General features: G+C 50.1%; 1 protein-coding gene and 1 non-coding gene across 12 annotated transcripts in view; both read right to left on the bottom strand.

Annotated features, from left to right (window-relative positions):
• The window catches only part of ATXN1 (ataxin 1), a 413,533-nt gene that overhangs the window by 7,482 nt on the left and 386,026 nt on the right, over positions 1 to 20,025 (bottom strand). For 10 of the 11 annotated variants that reach the window (XM_060614220.3, XM_060614216.3, XM_060614223.3 and 7 more), the window contains one exon: positions 13,185 to 15,231. The exons of the other annotated variant lie outside the window; for it this stretch is intronic. In XM_060614220.3, coding sequence (XP_060470203.1) covers positions 13,185 to 15,071 — 1,887 coding nt within the window. In that variant the 5' untranslated portion in view covers positions 15,072 to 15,231. The remainder of the gene's footprint in view (positions 1 to 13,184; positions 15,232 to 20,025) is intronic. 11 annotated transcript variants of the gene reach the window in all.
• Positions 1,935 to 2,060, bottom strand: LOC132668144 (small nucleolar RNA SNORA40). Its single transcript, XR_009605503.1, has one exon. It is a non-coding gene; the product is annotated as a small nucleolar RNA SNORA40 (small nucleolar RNA).

Raw genomic sequence — 20,025 nt, 5'->3', positions numbered from 1 at the left:
AGGCAAGGAGACAGTGGGTGTAGGGGTTTGCAAACTGTCCAGTGAAGGTCTTACTGTTGCCATTAAGTAAGGCTGAAATGCACTTGAGGTTCTAAAAGTTTAATTTTCCTAGAAATTTATTTTCTTCAACTTTATGCTACACAAAAAAGAAAAAAAAAACCATAAAGTCGTTTTAAAGAGGCAATTTTCAGTGGCTTTTCTAGAAGTAGCAGCATAGGTAATTCGGACCAATCTTCTTTCTCGCTGAGGACAACCAAATACTCTGAACAAAACCCAAGTAAACAAAAACTAAGGGCAAAATGTAAAAAAAACTATTTCTTATGGCACTAGACAGAAAATAAGGTAGTGAAAAGTCACCGGGGAAGGTTCAGGGAAAGGGTAACAGTCTAGAGATTTAAACCTGGTGTTTAGGGCTATTTTCCTCCAAGGGCATTTGCACATTCCAAACTGGAGTAGTTTCAAAACCAAGTGGTCTGGACTTTTGGTAATCTCAAGAGCATGGTGGGGGTGGGGAGGAGAAGGGAATGAAATTCAGGGTACCCTTCAGGTATATCAAGGGGAGGATGCTCTCTGGTGAGCTCCACTCTTTTGGGCTGTGACTCCAAAGTGCTCTACACTCTAGAAGTGAGGTGACCCAGAAGCAGACAGGCCTTCTCAAAGTCTGAAGCTCAGATTTTAATCATCTTAGCCCCTAAAATCAGGTAAGGTCTGAATTGTTTCCAAGTAAAAATAATTATTTGCAATTATTTCCAAGTAAAAGACATTCAATTAAAAAAGAGGGATGAGGTCCACAAATAGACCAGAGGACATGAATAAAAAAACCAGTAGAAACAACAGATAATAGAAACAGACCCTCGGGGGCTTCTGATGTAGGATCATCAAATACGCAGACATTAAAATGACCTAGACTCAGGTCTAGGTGATCTCACCATTTGTGAGTTTGAGCCCTGCATCGGGCTCTGCGCTGACAGTGGGGGCTGCTTAGGATTCTGTCTCCTTCTCTCTGCCCCTCCCTCCTCAAAAATAAATAAGCATTTTTTAAAAGGACTTAAAAAAAGGGGGGGTCCTGGGTGGTTCAGTCAGCATCATGATCTCACAGGTTTGTGAGATTGAGCCCTGCATCTGGTTCTGCACAGCGTGAAGCCTGATTGGGATTCTCTCTCTCCCTCTCTCTCTCTCTGCTCCTCCCCTGCTCATGGACACACACACTCTCTCTCTCTCTCTCAAAAATAAACTTCAAAAAATATTAAAAAAAAATAACCTATGCTTATAGTATTTAAGGAGATTAAAGACAAGCTTGAGGATTCTGGTAGAGATCTAGAACCTGTGTTCCAAAGATCCATGGAAACTCTAGAATGAAGAAACATATATTCACTAACATCAAAAACGCAATGAATTTTACAACAGAATAAATGTGGCTGATGACAGAACTAACGAACTGGATTCCTGAATTTGACCTTCGGAAGAAACCATGCAGAATGAGACCCAGAGACACAAAAATCCCCGAGACTCCGAAGACACACTGAGAAGACCCAACAGACAAATAAGTTGCATTCCACCTGGAGGAGAGAGAGATCACGGGGCAGAAGTGACATTTTTTAGGAGATAACTGCTAAAAATTTTCCAAAATTGGTATGAGACAACAATCCACAGATTCAAGAAGGTCTAACCCCTAAGTAGGGAAAATATTTTTATTTTTGTAAATTATTTTCATGTTTATTTATTTTTGGGTGAGAGAGGGAGACGGAGTGCAAACAGGGAAGGGGCAGAGAGAGAGGGAGGCACAGGATCGGAAGCAGGCTCCAGGCTCTGCGCTGTCAGTACAGAGCCCGATGCGGAGCTTGAACCCACAGACCGTGAGATCATGACCTGAGCCGAAGTCTGACGCTTAACCAACTGAGCCCCCAGGCGCCCCAAGGGACTATTTTAAGTATCATGTTCCTTCTCATCTGTATCAAAACTCACATTCAGCGATGAGCTCTGGGTTGCAAAAGAGGATCTGTTTTTCCCACTTGTCTAAGTCTTTGTCTATGAGCTAAGCAAGCCCAACATCAAGTGCAAAGATTACAGGTGGGGAATTTTTGATGTGTGTTCATATTCAAGCGGAGATCAGAAAAGCCCAACCGAAAGAACTTGGCAGTGAAAGTGACAATTGTGGACTGAACACAAGTTCTTTTTAAAACGGCTATTTTGAAGATTGTGATTCCGACTTTGGAAGAACTAAGATGACGGACGGGGGGAGGAATCACGTGACAGTCCTTAAATGAAAAAGTTACTGACAAAAAAATGGAACTGTTTTGTCCAGAAGACAATGGAATATCCTTAAAGCACTAGAGAAAAAGAATTGCCAACCAAGTATTCTATATTGAGCAAAAGGATCCCTCAGGAATGAAGGCAAAATAAAGACATTTTCCAGATGAATAGTAATTAAGAGAATTCACCACCAGAGATCTGCACTAAAGAAAATGCTACGGAGTATTCTTTAGGTAGAGGAAAAAAATCAATCTAGGTGGAAGTTTGCAGATGCAGGGAAGAAGGAAGAACAATGAAAATGATAGATGGAGGTAAGTCAAAATAATATTGACTATAATAATATTTTTTTTTTAATTTTTTTTCAACGTTTTTTATTTATTTTTGGGACAGAGAGAGACAGAGCATGAACGGGGGAGGGGCAGAGAGAGAGGGAGACACAGAATCGGAAGCAGGCTCCAGGCTCCGAGCCATCAGCCCAGAGCCCGATGCGGGGCTCGAACTCACGGACCGCGAGATCGTGACCCGGGCTGAAGTCAGACGCCCAACCGACTGAGCCACCCAGGCGCCCCTATATATTTAAAAAAAAGAACGTATTTGCTTATCTCTGCCTAACACCAGTCGGAGGTAATGTGATGTTCCTAATATCATAAATCCTATTTCTAAACACAATGGCCTCTTTTTTGGCTTTGCCTTTTCCTAGATGATCCCTTCTACTGGGTGGAGTCTGTCTCCTTGCTGACAGACAGCCCAACATCTACTAATGGACAGGTTCCTGGTGTGGGAGCCATATTCTAGAAACTCCTCAGAGCAGCCAAGAGTTCATATTCTGAATACAACATTTACTGTCTACGCGTAAACCAATCTCACTGCAAACGTCTACACGTTACCAAGTATCTGTTGACTAATTTTTAAGAAGAGCTTGTCTTCGAGGCCTTTATAAGAGGTAACATCACTGACGATTCCAACAGCTATGACGCAGATCCATATGCTTCCCATTATACACACCGTAATGTTTGGGGGCATTTTGAAAGCCCTTCATTACTCTTTCATCTCAAAACTCCGAAGGCAAGTCTTAGAATTAAATGCTGCAACGTGGTCTATAACTTGAACAGCCTAACCTAAAAACTCATGTAAGAAAAGAGAGGAGGAGAGAGGAGAATATTTGAGATGTGGACTAAAGGGCTGATGATAATAGAATTTATTTCTACCTGGATAGGTTTGGGAAAAGCTTCTCTACCCCTTCAAAGGCTTGCTCTTGGTCCCTTCCTCCTAAATCCTGGCTTTGGCTCTTCCCAGAGAAGCTCTGCTATCCTGGGAAAAGATGCCACATTGCCCATCCTCAGCTGGGTCTACGCAAATTAGGGGAGAAAGACTATTCAATAGGGGTGTCTGAGCGGCTCGGTCAGTTAAGCGTCCAACTTCGGCTCAGGTCATGATCTCACAGCTGGTGGGTTCGAGCCCCTTATCGCATCGGGCTCTATGCTGACAGCTCAGACTGTTTGCCCTGGAGACCCATGTGGGTCTTCCCTACGGTACCAAGAGCTTCAAAATATTACTGATCAAGGATTCACACTCCAGAGGTTGCAGTCACGTTCACTACGTAACCCAGAGCCCCTGCTAAGTGTTAAGGACTGGAGAAGAGTTCCTGGGGTTCAAGATCCAGTTCTCGCCTTCAGTGGGGAGGCAGGACGTGCACATGAAACAAGTCACTTCACAAGGGCGTAGTTGGATAATGGCAACCATGTTAGCTGATGGTGTCCACTTGGGTGTCTACGGGCCACTCAAGCTTTACGTGTCCGAGATAGACCTCCTGATGTGCCCCTGCCCAATGGCGCCTGCTCTGTTCTTCCCCCTCTCCGTGAATGGCATCCCAATCTTCCAGGGGTTCAAGTCAAAGGCCTGGGAGTCACAATGTACTGGGCTCTTTAGCACACGGCACACCTCCAAATTACAAGCAAATCCTCTTGGTTCCCTCTTCCAAATATATGCAGAACGAGACCATTTCTTACTGCCTCCACCACCACTGCCTTGGCCAAGCCAGCTTCTCCCTGGCAGAAAAAGCTGCCATGACGAGCCCAACGTGGCCTGCGCGTGCCCCTGCCCCTACTCACTGCACTATAGCGACACTTGTCTCCTTGTTGATCCTTTAACTCTAAAGACACTTGAGCATCTGGGTCTGGGCATTGGATGTTCCCTCCGTGTGGAGTCCTTTCTGCCCTGTGGACCATGGTCTTCCATTCCCCTTTTCAGAGACAGCTTCACTGACCATTATTTAAAGTAATGACCCTCCGTCCCTAGTATCCGTACCCTCTCTGGGCTGTCTTATTTTTTCTCCTATCACTTCTTATCTTTTGGTGCATTAGTTAAAAAATTTGCTGATGGCGCCTGGGCGGCTCAGTCAGTTGAGAGTCCGGCTTCAGCTCAGGTCATGATCTTGCAGTTCGTGGGATCGAGTCCTTGTGTCAGGCTCTGTGCTGACAGCTCAGAGCCTGGAGCCTGCTTCCGATTCTGTGTCTCCCCCTCTCTCTCTGCCTCTTCTCCGCTAATGCTCTCTCTCTCTCTCTCAATAATAAATAAACGTTAAAAAATAAAAAAATAAATGAAAACAAAATACAAATTTGCTTATACATTTGTTTGCCTGTTTTACCGACTCCCCCAGGCTCCCTTAAGACCATATGCTCCGGGGGGGGGGGGGTGCTGAGATGTTGCCTGTTTTGCTCAATTGTTCTATCCCCAGAGTGTGGGATACTTTCTGGCATGTTCAGCCCCCCGTTTGCTTCCTGTGTGTAAAAACACTGCAATGCCACCACTGGCCAACAGAGGTCAATGTTTAGACACTGAAAGGCTCTGCCTGACCTTGCTAGTTTTCACCAGCTGGGACTAAATTGGACTTTCGTCCTCCCCAGGGAGAGGAGCAGAACCTTCCCTGGGTCTGGCTCCCCGCTGAACAGGCAGCTTTCTGGGCTGAGCGATAGCTGCCTTAACTCATCACTCCCCTGTCAGGCTGGTCATGACCTCACCGAATCATACTTCGGTTACCTTCTCTCCACTCTTGGGTTCCCTTTTGCTCTTTCAGAGGGGCTGACCATCACGAATTCATTTGATGATCATGTCGGGGTGCAAACGGTCTCTGATTAAACCCCAACGAAACTATATTCAGGAGGGCAGTGTCATATACAACCGAAGCACGTTACATAACTTCTGGCAGCTCGCCACAGCCCATTTTTTTTCAACCCATAAATACATTCTTTCCCAAACACTTTGAGCAGTCTGCAGGATAAAATGTGACCATGAATAGCTTTTGTCCTATGTCAGCTTGAGGCCCCTCTGCCTTTCACGTCTGGAGGCCTTGTAGCCAGCACCCTCCTTTTTAGGGGCGAGTTACCTCTCATCCTCTCCCACCCTTTCCTGCCCTCCTCCTGCTGCGGCAGGCACACCCCTTTGCTCGCTCCCCCCACCTCTTCAGCCCCCTTCAACCAACCTCTAAAACAATCCCCTCCGATTTCTGTTCAGGACGGGTGAATCAAGACAGGGAGGCAACGCAGCCTCACTTCTGGGCTGATGAGTATTTATTCAATGTCACCTTCCTGGTCTGGCTAATGACTGGCTTTTGAAGATCATTTTTAGCTCCTCTGTGTGTAAGTGTAATAAAATTCCTTTAAATACTTAGTCAACTACCAGTGCATCTGAACACTGCATGCAGAGCCGCATATTTATGCCGTTTGGTTGTCTCTTTCTATCTTAGATTGGTGCTCTGTCTATATACACACATATGTACATATCACCAAAAACAAGATATAAAGAAAACAAAACGTCTGTTGTTTAAATATGTCTCCCCTTTCCTCCACAAGAATTCCCTGTCTTCACAAATGTGAAGGACATCTGTTTTACAAAACATTTTTGCTTGGCACTGGCCCAAACTCTGCCGATATCCGGGATCAATGAGATCTCTCAGAGGCTGGGCTTCCACGAACATGTCTTGCTTTGGGTGAAATTATTGTGCTGGGAATCGCCAACTTCGTGCGCAAGTGAAATTCTCGATCCTGTTTTACCAGCAGGAAAAAAAAAAAAAAGCGCCCATCTACTTTCCTTGAAGGCCAGTGTGCATGACTACCTACCTTCTCAACCTCCAGAAAATCAGACAACGCTGGAGTGATGATCCACTTAGCAGGGCTAAGTGAGAGACCCACTTATTTCGGTGTTTAAAAATCACTAATAAAAGCAGTCACAACTCTTCAGTCGAGTGGAAGAATATCGAGTGTTCTATTTATTTTTTTTATTTATTTAAAAAAAAATTTTTTTTTAACGTTTATTTATTTTTGAGACAGAGAGAGACAGAGCATGAACGGGGGAGGGGCAGAGAGAGGGAGACACAGAATCGGAAACAGGCTCCAGGCTCCAAGCCGTCAGCACAGAGCCCAACGCGGGGCTCGAACCCACGGACCGCGAGATCGTGACCTGAGCTGAAGTCAGACGCTTAACCGACTGAGCCACCCAGGCGCCCCGCGAGTGTTCTATTTAAACATTTAATCACATTAAACACGGAACCTGACTCAGGCTTTGGTGGAAACATTGCAGGGTTTTCAGTAAACCCACACCCTGGTTCAGAGACACCCCCAGACACAAATCCTGAATGATACGTTGGGTTCTTCTCATACACTGTAGCCTGACTCCCAGAGCCTCCTCTGCGGGGGAGGCCCCTTTAGGATCTGACTCAACAGGTCACTGGGGTAACAGATTCTATCCCACTTGCCCTTCCCCCCTGGGGTCTTAAAAAGCGTGCCTTAGGAAAACAACATGTTATTCAGGGCTAAAAAGAAATGCCGTCTCAAAGCCACTAAAAGACATAGAAGAACCTTAAATGCGTATTGCCAAGGGAAAGAAGCCAGTCTGAAAAGGCTACATACTGTGTGATTCCAGCTATATGACATTCTGGAAAAGGCAGAACTACAGACGTGTGAAAAGATCAGTGGTTGTCAGGGCTCCAGGACGGGGGTGGAGACAGGGAGCACGCATAGGTGAAACATAGATTTTGGGGGCAGCGGAACCACTCTGGATGATACAGGAATGCCGAATACATGACATTAGGTATTAGCCAAAACCACAGAATGTAGAGCACAAAGAGTGAGCCTTCATGAAAGCTACTGACTTAGGTTCATAATCACGTATCAACACTGGCTCGACTACCGTAGTACTACGTAGAAGCAAGATTTTAATAACAGGGGAAACTATGTATCTGGGAATCTGTGTACTTTCTGCTCCACCGCACCCCCCCCCCCAACTTAAAACTACTTTCAACAATAAAGCCTAATTAATTAAAAACTGGCTATAAGCAACAACGAGAGGCTGCTTCAATAATACACGTAAGACTACCTGGTTGGGGGCACTGATATCACGCATAGGCTAAAGGAGAGCATTTTTCCTTCCTTTTTGTTTTGTTTTTAAAGGGGACGCAGACACATAAACAAATTGTGGTTTGATGCTATTTCTCTGCCAGAGCCTTTCTGGCACTCACGCAGAGAGGAGGATTAGCACCAATAACCGGGCCACAGGTCCAGCTCCAGGCTTTGGCACACAGGGCGGTCACTATGTATTTTTTTTATACATTAGGATTCATTCCCACCAAACCCCACACGTGAAATGTTGGCGGGTCGGCTTGCCTTGGCTGCTAGGGGACTCCGCAGACTTCTGTGCTGCTCACACGAGGGCCCTGGCGATTTTTAGGCACCAGCTAATCCATTAAAGCACAACGCTACCACTGATGAGTCACACAACACAGCTGTCGAGTTAGAAACAGTGGAATGAGGGGCGCCTGGGTGGCTCAGTCGGTTAAGCGTCCGACTTCGGCTCAGGTCATGATCTCGCGGTCTGTGAGTTCGAGCCCCATGTCGGGCTCTGTGCTGACGGCTCGGAGCCTGGAGCCTGCTTTTGGATTCCGTGTCTCCCTCTCTCTCTGCTTCTCCCCAGCTCACTCTCTTTCTCTCTCTCTCTCTCAAAAATAAATAAACGTTAAAAAAATTAAAATAAAATTTACTACAGTTCCTTTGTGCCAGCTTTGTGTCCCTCTTTAGCAAAGTTGAGCCTGGGCAGCCCGAGACAGGGGTGTGGGGAGACTGCTCACAGACAGAGCCAGATGGAACCAGAAGCCTCCCTGGGAGGGGCCGTCCTGGGCAGGGGCTCCCCCAGCGGGCACCTGGCAGAAGAGAGGCGCCCGAAACCTCCATTTCCGGGTCTCTTACTGCGTGGATGGCGGGGCCACCAATGCATCCCTCCAGTCCAGCTCATGCTCAGAAAAATACAGTTGGTCTCTATGCATCCTGGCTAGCAGGTCATTTAGGCTTCCTTGGAGGAATTGTGGTAGGGTGCTCAGGGGGCCACTCATGGGAATACACCCCAGGAATACAGGCAGGGTAAAAACGGCTTATTGCGCGTGTTAGGAGAACGTCACCCTTCTTTCTGGACTGTTTCTAGACTGCCTCCCCTTCCATAAATTCTTTTTATTTTATTTTTAAGTTTTTAACATCTATTTATTTTTGAGAGACAGAGACAGAGCGTGAGCGGGGGAGGCGCAGAGCAAGAGAGCGAGACACAGAATCCGAGGCTCCGAGCTGTCAGCACAGGGCCCGATGAGGGGCTCGAACCCATGAACCGTGAGATCATGACCTGAGCTGAAGTTGGACTCTCAACAGACTGAGCCACCCAGGCGCCCCATAAATTGTTTTCAGAGCGTGAAGCCTTTCATTTATTTTTCCGAAGCTAACTTTTCGCTTCTCAGGGCCAAAGCCACATAAGTTGGAAGAAGGGAGGGACAGTAATATTCTCAAGGGCCCGCTGGGCGTTACATATTGTGCTGGTTCCTTTGAAAACATTTTCTTTAATCCTTACAACAACCCTAATTCCTCCCACCACGAGAGCCGACTGGAAGGCTGAGACACTGTGCACTCTGTGCACTCACTTGTGCCCAATGTGCACAAGGTCCCTGCACTATTGTTGAAGTGGAAGGCCGATCTGACTCAGGTACTTTTACCTGTAGATCCTGCATCTTCCTACCAGCTAACTTGCTTCCCACGCAGAGGACGCCCCATTCTCTTAGCGAACCTCGCTGGCTCACGCTAGTGCTGGGGGTCCCCTCTGGGACTCGCCACAGACTTACAGGCTCCATCCTGGAAAAGATTTTCAAGTGGATTGTTATATTTGGGAGTGAGGCCCGAGGAAAGCGATTCTGTCGTCCACCGGGGCTGTGACGCAGGATCACCAAGCGTGAGGGCAGCAGGGGCGGGGGGCTCTCCTGTCTGGGGTGCAGTGTGCTACCTGTGCTGCAGAACACGAGGAAGGAGACCCAGAGTGGCCACCGAGAGGCCGGATCGCACCTGAAGTCCCCTTTGTCTTCTCCCACGGCAGCGGGCTGGGCACAGGGGGCAAAGACGCTGCCTGGGCAGAGAGAATGACCACGCTGGATATGGCAGAGCCGCGGGGACAGGGACAAACAGGCAGCAGTGTTTTTCTCCTACGCCGCCTCGTTTGCAGCTTCAGCTGGAGACGACACTGGGGGCGTCTTGCTACAACGGTAATTAGTTCAGCTCCTCCAAATAATCAGCCAAACGAGAAACCTCTCAGTTTCACACGGGCTGGTTTGGTTCCCATGAGGTCTTGGTGCTGATTACGAGCACGAGGTCAGCAGAGATGCCCTCAGTGTCCCCGTGTGGATTTTTGGCTCGCCGGGCCAAGGTGGGTAGTTTCTAGAAGCTCTGCGCTGCGAGGCAGAGAAGCCCAGGATCACAAAAAGAGAGTGCGCCCCTCGTACGAGGAATCATCTGCCTGTCTCGGGGATGAGAAAAGCCATGGCTCAAGGCGAAAGCAACACGTCTCGTGGGCGACCAGGCCCGGGCCTTCCCCACCGTGGCCCGCTGCGTCCAAAGGGGAGGCTCGTGGTGCATTGTCTGAGGTCAAGCAGCCCTTCCACGCAGGATTTAAAGCCCGGAGTCATAGAGCCATCCATCTGGGGTGTAGAAAACCATCCCACCTCCCACCACTTCCCCAATCAATTTGGTGATTTTTTTTTGCTAGTTAAGTTAAACACTTGGCACATTCCTACATCTCCCCGTGGGTGCATTAGTGATTTCTAGCCAGTCGGGAAGACACGGCTGATTCTCCAGGCCTGGGTGGGGGCAGAAAAATCCTCAGCGCCACACGGATGAGGGAGGAAAGTTCTCGGCCCTTGGAACGTAAATTACATCCAGCTATCACTTCCCTGGCTCCCCTCCTCCTTCCCCCCTCTCGCTTTCTCTCTGATTCTCTCCTGTCACCAGTGGCAAACACAGCTGGTGGAGTATTTTAGCAGTGATGATGTCAGCCTGTTTCTGATAGGCTTCTGGGGAAAGCGACACATCACTGGCTGTGTCGGGGGCCTTGCACTTTTGTTTTTACAGCTCAAAAACCAAGCCACCTTTTGAGCAGGCAGCGGTCGTTCCCGGCACGCGACACCCCCGCGCGGGGCTGCCCGGACAGACCTGCGAACAGGCCATGATAAATCTCCTACCTCCTCATTTGCACCTTGGTCGTGTATAGGCAAAGAGACCGGTGGTCTGGCTGCCGGAGGAAATGGGACTCACAGGGAAGCCGGTGACTCTATCATGCGAGCGTCCGTTGTGCAAAGTATCGGGCAGGGAAAACATAGAGATGCTTCCTCTCCAGAACTGCCTGGTTGATTCAAGAGCTGAAGAGGCCTGGGAAGCCCTTGGCCATGAGAACGGCTGGAGCCGTTCTGTATTCTCGGGGTGAGAGAGGTTCACGTGCAAACCAGGAGCATTTCCAAGTAACGCCTCTTCCTGTGCCTTCCCCCGTTCACAGTAACGCTTTAAGGATTAAAGGTGCCATGAGAAAACACATTCACTTGCATTCCTGCTTATTTCCATGCTTCACCTGGAGCCTGTTACAAGACAACTCATTTTTTCCTTCCAGTGCCCACCTCCAACACTACATAGGCAGGAGGGAGAGAGCGGCAACCACAGGCGGGGAGGGAGTTCGAAATAATGACGCCGCTTAAAAGAAAAGTCCTGCTGGGGCACCTGGGTGGCTCAGTTGGTTAAGCATCCGACTTCAGCTCAGGTCACGATCTTACAGTCTGTGAGTTCGAGCCCCGCGTCGGGCTCTGTGCTGACAGCTCAGAGCCTGGAGCCTGCTTCAGATTATGTGTCTCCCTCTCTCTCTGCCCCTTCCCCACTCATGCTCTGTCTCTCTCTGTCTCAAAAATAAATAAAAACATTAAAAATTAAAAAAAGAAAAGTCCTGCTGTTTTGCATTTTTTTTTTTAATCTGAACTTTGAGACATCTTACTTGGTCCCGAACCAAAGACCGCAAGCCTATAGTGGTGACACTGTACCATAAAACAGAAATCTTTGGGGGCTAAAAGCTCTTGGCATTGCAGGCCCCCTGACACTGTGCGAGACCTGACATCTGGTCACTCCCAAGCCCTTCTGGAAAACCCTCGAAAATCCCCCCTCCCCTAAAACTTGATCTCTTAAAAGTCTGCTCAAAACAATTTAAAACATGAACTAGTTTGTCTTATTTATTTATTTATTTTTTACTTATTTTTGAATGTCCCAAATATCAGCTACACTATGACCGTTTTCAACTCAAACGTGAGGGCGGCGCTGTCACCTCTGGGGTTTTTCAAAGTCCTCAATGGAAACATTCCCAGGAGATGTGGGCTCAACGGCCGAGGAAGCTCCCAGCCTGGAGGCCACACCTGCTGGACTCCAAGCCACCTGGACAGTGCTTTATATCAATGGGCCATGGAATAAAGGTGTTCAGGTGATTTAAGAGACTTAAAAGAGTGCACGGAAGGAGCCCACGGAAATTAAGAGAGTCAATAATAGTTCCAGGCTTTAACGCGACTCACCACGACTGCGTTTCCTGCTGGTGGTTCCTGTTTACCGCGAGCCCAGGAGATCACCTGGGATTCTGGGACTATGTTAACTGTGCCTTTTACTTTCTACCTTCGATGCTTTGACATCTTGGAGCCTTGCTGCCTCTAGAGGGGATGCCCCTCCCAGGGTTAGCCGATTCCTTGCCTGGGAGAGACATCTTCACATGCAAACCAAAAACCCACACCCCCAACCACCGCCTCTACTGGGCTTTCACCTCGGGGCCCCTATCCACCTGCCCCAATCACCCCAGGCCCAGGTAGCAGACACCCAGGGGCAGCTCTGCCCCAGAGCCCCCTGAAATTATCCACACCAGCCAATCCTAAGCCTGCTCGTTCCTTCCCACAATAAAGGCTCTTGCCCATGTTCCCTCCTTGTCCCCCTGCCTCCTGACTGACTCTGGCGATTCCCCATGTGGCGTGCCCATCTTCTTGGGATCCGAGTAGAACAAGCCACCTTTCAATGGCGGCTGTGCCCCCCATCTGTCAGCCTCCCCACACCTAAAGAGTAATAACATTTTAAAACACGGATGTTGGAATTGGACGTGGGGACTCTGTCTAAGGTGCCCACCCGGACCAGCACTGCCTTTTCCTGGCAGAGAAGAAGGGCACAGTGACCCCTAGAAAGGCTTGAGCCTGCCGGCCGCGTTTCGCACTCGAGGTTCCTCATCTAAACTACAGAATAAAAAACAAAAACAAAAACAAAAACACGCCCAGTGGTGATTTTTCTAATCTTCCGGAGGATGGTACCTTTCCTAAGCCCTCCCGTCTAGGAGCACAGAAGTGAATTCCTTACAAACGAGTGCCCTGGGGCGTTGGGGCTTAGAACCTGGCTGGGAAAGGTGATGGTCCTGCAGAGTCTAGGGGTGAAGGAAAACCCTCAATTCTCCGCACAGCCCGTTGCAGTCTGCCTCTTGGAAGAGGCTCATGTTGCCGGGGAAACCAGGGAGGACCGCATGACTGTGTGTGCACGCGCGCGCGCGCAGGGGGCGGGGGTGAAGGTTACCTGTGCTCGGTGCTCCCCGACGGCAAACTGTATCACCGCCACGCCCGGGTGGTGGCTGTCCTCGATCCTCTCCACGGTGCTGGAGTCGATCTTCAGGTCGCTGCTGATCTCGGCGCTCTGGATGAAGTCTTCTGTCTTCAAGTCCTCCACCTTCTTCAGCTCCCCGTTGGCCAACTGGATGATGGAGCCTTTCATGAAGTAGGGGGGCAGCGTGGGGGGCGCGGCGGCGGGGGACGCCACGGACTGCACCACGGGCAGGTGGATCTGGGCCTGCACCATGGCTGGGTAGGCGGCCTGCGTGGCCAGGGCCTCCGGGCTGAAGTTCTCGTTCTTGGGGAGGGCGGTGGTGACGAACGTGTGAGGCACTGCCGCGAACTGGGGCGACGACGTGGCGATGGCGGGGGCGGCTCCCGAGCCCTCCACGTCGGCGCCGCCGACCGGGATGAGCAGGGGCTGCGTGCCGGGGATCACCAGGTGCTGGGGCAGGCTGCCGGCGTACGTGATCGCCTGCTGCTGGCTGCTCAGGTAGCCGATGACCGGCGCTTGGGTCCCCGCGTAGAAGGCGGTGGCCGGCAGTCCGACCGGGAGTGGCTCCGAGGCGCTGTGTGTGGTCTGGATGACCGTGTGGGGGGACAGCGTGGCGACGGCGGCGGCCTTCACGCCTTCGGGGCCCAGGGCCTGTTGGGGTGACAGCGCGTAGGACCGGTGCCCGGGCTTCCCTAGATGCAGGCCGCTTTTGTCGTTGAGGGTGGAGGGCGAGGCCTCCCGGTGCGTGACCGGCTGCACCTCCAGGTCGGCGGCGGGCGCGCTGCTGGTGGGCAGGACCATCACAGAGGCCCGGACCCCCGAGGAGTCCCGACCGCCGTAGTCCGCGGCGCTCGGGTGCACCACCACGTGCCTGGACTCGTACGGGTGAGGAAGCGACTTCCCGGCCTTCACCAGGCCCAGGTCGGCGGAGCTCGGGGCCCCGTACCTGCGGCCCTTCTCCATCTCGCCGTTCAGGAGCTCCTTGGCCTGCATGGCCTGCAGCCTGCCGCTGTCGGCTTTCTTGGCGGCCTCCCGCGGGACGAAGTGGCCGCCGGAGTCGGTGTATTGCACTACGACCTGGGGGGAGGGCCCCAGGGTGAGCGTGTGTGGGATCATCGTCTGGTGCGGGTGCAGGTGGACGGGGATGGCCGGAGGGGACGCCGTGCGCCCGGCGCTCTGCGGAGAGCTGGAGATGTGCACGTACTGGTTTTGCTGGGTGGGAGGGGGGGACCCCGGGGGGCCGAGCCCCGACGTCCTGCCCAGGTGCTGCTGCTCAGCCTTGTGTCCCGAGGCTTGGCTCAGACTGCCCATGTTGGCCAGCAGAGTGGAATAGGCTTCCAGCTGGGAGCGCTGGGATGGAGTGGTGGCCCCCGCGGCCGAGGCCACGGCACTGGTGACGGGGCTGGCCGTCGGGGAGATCAGCTGCGAAGGGATGAACCCGGCGTAGGGCCCGCTGTACTGGGAGGACCCGATGAACTGGAAAGTGTGCGGCAGGTGAGCGTACTGCACTGGGGACACCGGCGTCCCCGACTGCGGGGGAGGGTACGCGGCGGGCAGCGTGGTGGTCGCCGGCACGGACCTGGGCGCGCTGGGCGGGGAGTAGTCCAGCCCCGCGGACAGCGCTTTGTGTAAACCTATTCCCTGCTGTAAACCCAGCTCCACCGGGGCCCCCGCCGGGCCGTGCCTGCCGCCCCCGTGGCCGCGGCCCCCCGGGTTGCCAGGGAGCCATGCCACGGCCTCCGCCCGGTGGTTGTCGCTGGGCGCCGCGGCGGCCTTCTCCTCCGAAGGCCGGCTGGTGGCGGGGATCTCGCGCTTCTTGGGAGGCAGGCATTCGTTGCTCCGCTCTTGGTTGGATTTCATTTTTCGCCGTCCCCCCTCCACGGTGACTGTTTCACTGTCTGGCTGGCTCTGGTTTTAGTCTGATACATGGAAAGTCACATTTGATTTCTGTAGGGGATCCAGGCTCTTCATGAGGAATCATCTCCCCGTGGGTGCGATCGGCCCGCAGCAGCTCTGGAATCTGGGAAGAGGCAGACAGGGTGGGGGGCGAGGGGAAGAGGAGGGAAAGGAAATCAGAACATCAGACTGAGACTAGGCCTCTGGCTTCCACGTGAATTCCCCAACACCTGATCACGGGCCCCAGCATGAAAGCCCATGAAAACACTGGCCACGTTGGAGAGCACATCAGGTAAACGCGAGGAAACCGGGAGGTCAGAACCTCACAGCAGATACCTTCTGATGGCATGAACAGCTCCCCTAAGACCCTCTGCGTTTCTCAATACCCTCTCTCCCTATTTTCTTTGCTTCTTACAGGGGAGATGATTTGGTTCTTAAATTTCCTTTTCAGAAATGCTGGTCCCTTCTTTACCTCTTCTTTGCCTTGCTGGGAAATCCAGAGAAGCCCACAGGAAGGGCGACATTAGGGGAAGTCAGCCTCAGATGCAGGTGCTGGGAAGGAGCAGGTGAGGAGTGGGGGAGGGGTCCCAGGCCACCTTCAGGTGTAAGGTCTGGGGTTGGCGGAGGTCGGGAGCCCGTGGGGGGGGGGGGGGAGTCTCAGGCTATCTTCAGGAGTAAGGTCAGGGGTGCGGGGGGTAGTGCCGGGTCAGCTTCAGGTGTAAGGTCTGATGCCTCACCTGCCGGGGCTCCTACTCAAAGCTTCTGCCTGAGTCAGGGTCCACACTCTGGTCCAAAGCCACTCTCTCTTCCCTCGCACACATGCACAGTACCACATGCCAACTCAGCAGAGGCAGCCAAAAATAATCTTGTTCTCTACAAGTTTCCAAAGAATTCCCAGTACAGCTACTCATAGGGTAACAGAAAGCCAAAAGAAATCTGTGAGACAGTTAAAAAATGAATATGGTTATGGTTACACACACACAAAAAGTGCGCTAATAGGGAGGCTACGTTGAAGGTTTCTCCTTCATGACGGTTATTCTTTCTTTCTTTCTTTCTTTCTTTCTTTTTCTTTCTTTCTTTCTTTCTTTCTTTCTTTCTCTCTCTCTCTCTCTCTCTCTCTCTCTTTCCATGTAGTCTCTGAATTTTCTCTTCACACCAGCTCCCTCCCTTTCTCCTTGGAAAAGGCCAACCCGCCATTAACCCTAGAGATGAAACCTCTTTTCAGATCAATCAGCCCCATGCGCCTCAATCGCGATCTATAAATAGTGGGCTGGGAGCCAGTTACATACATATATCTCAGTCCCTCAGTGGCCGGTGAACTTGGAGTCACCGTGACTGTGTGGGCAGATAGACACCCACTGGCAACAGGCAGTGCATCAGTGGGACCAACAGGAACCGGGCTAATGAGCCGATGCGAGTGCCCCTTGCAGGCACCAGCTGTAGACACAAGCACTGTCACGTGCGGGCATCCTGGGAAACTGAGGCACAGGGCTTTGGGTTTTAGCATTTGTCCTACCCAGACCCTCTTTTCTACAATCTGATTTTATAAACATTTTTTAATCTTTATTTATTTATTTATTTATTTATTTTTTTTTTTTTTTTTTAAATTTTTTTTTCAACGTTTTTTATTTATTTTTGGGACAGAGAGAGACATAGCATGAACGGGGGAGGGGCAGAGAGAGAGGGAGACACAGAATCAGAAACAGGCTCCAGGCTCTGAGCCATCAGCCCAGAGCCTGACGCGGGGCTCGAACTCATGGACCGTGAGATCGTGACCTGGCTGAAGTCGGACGCTTAACCGACTGCGCCACCCAGGCGCCCCAATCTTTATTTATTTTTTGAGAGAGAGAGAGAGAGAGAGAGAGAGAGAGAGAGAGACTGAGCATGAGTGGGGGAGGGGCAGAGAGAGAGGGAGACACAGAATCGGAAGCAGGCTCCAGGCTCCCAGCTGTCAGCACAGAGCCCGACGTGGGGCTCGAACTCATGAACTGTGAGATTATGACCTGAGCCAAAGTCGGACGCTTAACAGACTGAGCCACCCAGGTGCCCCATCATTTACTTATTTTATTTATTTGTTTTTTTTTTTTTTTTACTTTCTTTTATTTTTCAGAGAGAGACAGCACAAGTGGGGGAGGAGCAGAGAGAGAGGGGACACGAGTACCCGAAGCAGGCTCAGCGCTGACCGCAGAGGGCCTGACAAGGGGCTCAAACCCACAGACCGCAAGGCCGTGGCCTGAGCGGAGGTCAGACGCCTCACCGACTGAGCCACCCCGGGCCCCTTGTACACTCTGATTTTAAAACAAGCACAACAAGGCAGCAGGCAGCCTTCAGCATCTGATCCCTGCTGACGCTGAAGCAATGGGGCATCCCCACCGTCACACGGCCTCTTTTCTCTCCTCTTGCCTGTACCAGCTTATCCCCATCTCTCCTATGTAGCTGCACTACCCCAGCCTAATCGGTAACCTTTTTTTTGGCCGATGATTTTAGCGGCCATTGTTACTCTTGCTTCAACATCGTCACCAAACATCGCAATAAAAAGATCATTCAAAAGACAGTGCCTGTCCTTAATGGTGGCACACGAGGTGGAAGTTTGTAAATTTGGGGTCTCAACATCAAAGGTCATTTCAATAAGAACAGGGTTTCTCATTTGACATGAGAGGCACTTTAAAGCCCGGGATGGAAACAAAAAACAAAGTGCAAAGATCTAGTACGTTCATGCCGGAGAAATACCTGTGTTGAAGAAATGATGTCACTTATTTCCCCTCCCGACCTAGGGCTTTTATACGTTCAGAATAACCGTGCTCTGTGTAGCCTTCTTTTATAAACAGTGTAGCACATAATTTACGCACAATGTTTGCAAATCAATCAGGAGGCCAGTGCTACGTTTAAAACAATGACAGAATAAAATTAAATCACAAACTTATAAAAAAAATCAGTTGCCCCTTCTGGCTGCTGAACAAGTGCTGACAATGATCTTTTAGCTTTAGATCTCAAGAGTCACTTAAAGAATTGTCTAACTCCCACTTTCCCACATCAACTAGCAAAGTCATTTAGAGCCACTCAAAGCAAACCGTTCCACGCGCCCCCTGCTGGTTCCACAGTAGCACTGCTCCAATAAAACCCCACAGGATTTCATTAGGGATGTTCATGCAAGAGTGATATGTCAGAATCCAAAATGAGAACATTTGCATATAGTAGGCCCAGCCAGTAAGGGAATAGGTTAATTAGCCCAAGGCAGCTCGAGGGAAGAAAAAGCAGCAGCATAAAAGTCCTTTCAAAGCCAAGCAAAATGTCAAACACATTCAGAAGAGGTCCATTAGCAATGCAAATGTAAAATTGCCTGTACAACCGAATGCACAATACCCTAAACCAGAAACCCCCTCTGAAGGTACTTCTTAAAGAGCCCAGCTTTAGTGAATCTGAAAAGGAATGCTGACTTGGTTCTCAGTAGTGCCTTAGTTTATTTATAGCGTTTATTTGAGAGACACTGGCTTAGCTGGCCCTAAAGATCTCTGTACAGACTCCAGGGCTGGTCTTCTGCTAATGGACCACCGGGACATATTGGCCTTAATGCACAGATTCAAATTTATTCTTCTGAAAAGCGAGCCATTGATAAATGTCTTTTGCAGATAATACTAATGATAAATCAAGGATCCAGAGATTACCACGGGAGCTGGAGCGACCTAGAGCCAGACTGATACAAATTTCAACCCATTCTCCTCCTCCATTTAGAATTTAGAATGTCTCCTATCTGCCACTGCAGCTTGGAGGAGACGGGGCTCTCCAATTCCGGGACATGTGTCCCATCTCCGTGCCCACTAGCTCTGTACTATCTGAAGCTGCCATCAGGAAGCACTGCGAGGGGAGGGATTGAGCCTTGCTGTGTTTTCAGAGAACCACCAGAGGGCGCCACAGTTTGCCACCAGGTCCCCGGTAACGGGGTTTGATTCTTGGAATTGAAAGAATGGAGAGGTATATAACATGAAGGTGGAAAAGCAGAGAAGGGAAAAGGAAGGGAGAGAGCAAGAGATTTAAAAAAAAAAAGAGAAACAGAGAAAAAAAGGAGAGTGGAATTTTTCCCTTGTAGCGTCTTTTTCTAGCTGCAGACAAATGGCCTCTGTGTCCCTAATCACCTTCTTGGGGCTGAAACACAATAGTTTAGCTGGGCCCCTGGGGGGCTCACTTCTGGATGAACAACAGAAAGATTTCTTCACGACATGAGGCCACACACTATTTTCTAAACGCTAAGTTCCCAAAGAACCCTATATACACGTCCTATTGTTCAAACATTATTATTAAGAAAGTTGCTGGATGAATCGAGACAAAGTTATTAAGGGTTGAACCACATACGGTTTGCCTGAGAATCTCCGCTCATCTACATTTTAACCTATTGCCCTATTCGTATTTCATCGTTTAACTCGGTGTAATAAGGCTTTGCTCTCCAGAGTGCAGGACTGAAACCAGCAACACCAGTAGCCCCGACAACTTTAGAAATGTAGGATCCCAGGCCCCACCCAGCCCTCCTGATTTAGAATCTGCATTTTAACAAGATTGCCAGATGATTCGTATGCACGGGAAGGTTTCAGAAACTCAGGTATGAGATTAAATTTTCTAATCATAAGCTTCTAAGCAAATTAAACTTCTCTAGCCTCTCTTTCTGATGAAGGGGGTGTTGAGAAAGCAAACGCAGACTGGATGGAGCCTTGGCGATAAGCAGCTAATATTTAGGAAATATGCCGGTGTTTGTTTGGGGGTCACTGAGACTCAATAGAGTTCTAAGTAACAAACGCTCCTTTTCTTCCTGTTCTTTGTGTCTTCACAAAATATATGGAAACGCACTTTAAAAAAGCTGTTATCATCAATTTTATATGAGACTCAATCATCAAGACGCAAAACAAAATTTAACGAAAGAAGCCCC

This window comes from Panthera onca, chromosome B2 (genome assembly GCF_046562875.1).
Source record: "Panthera onca isolate mPanOnc1 chromosome B2, mPanOnc1 haplotype 2, whole genome shotgun sequence".
NCBI classification, from domain to species: Eukaryota; Metazoa; Chordata; class Mammalia; order Carnivora; family Felidae; genus Panthera; species Panthera onca.
This window is presented reverse-complemented; position numbering and strand designations above follow the sequence as displayed.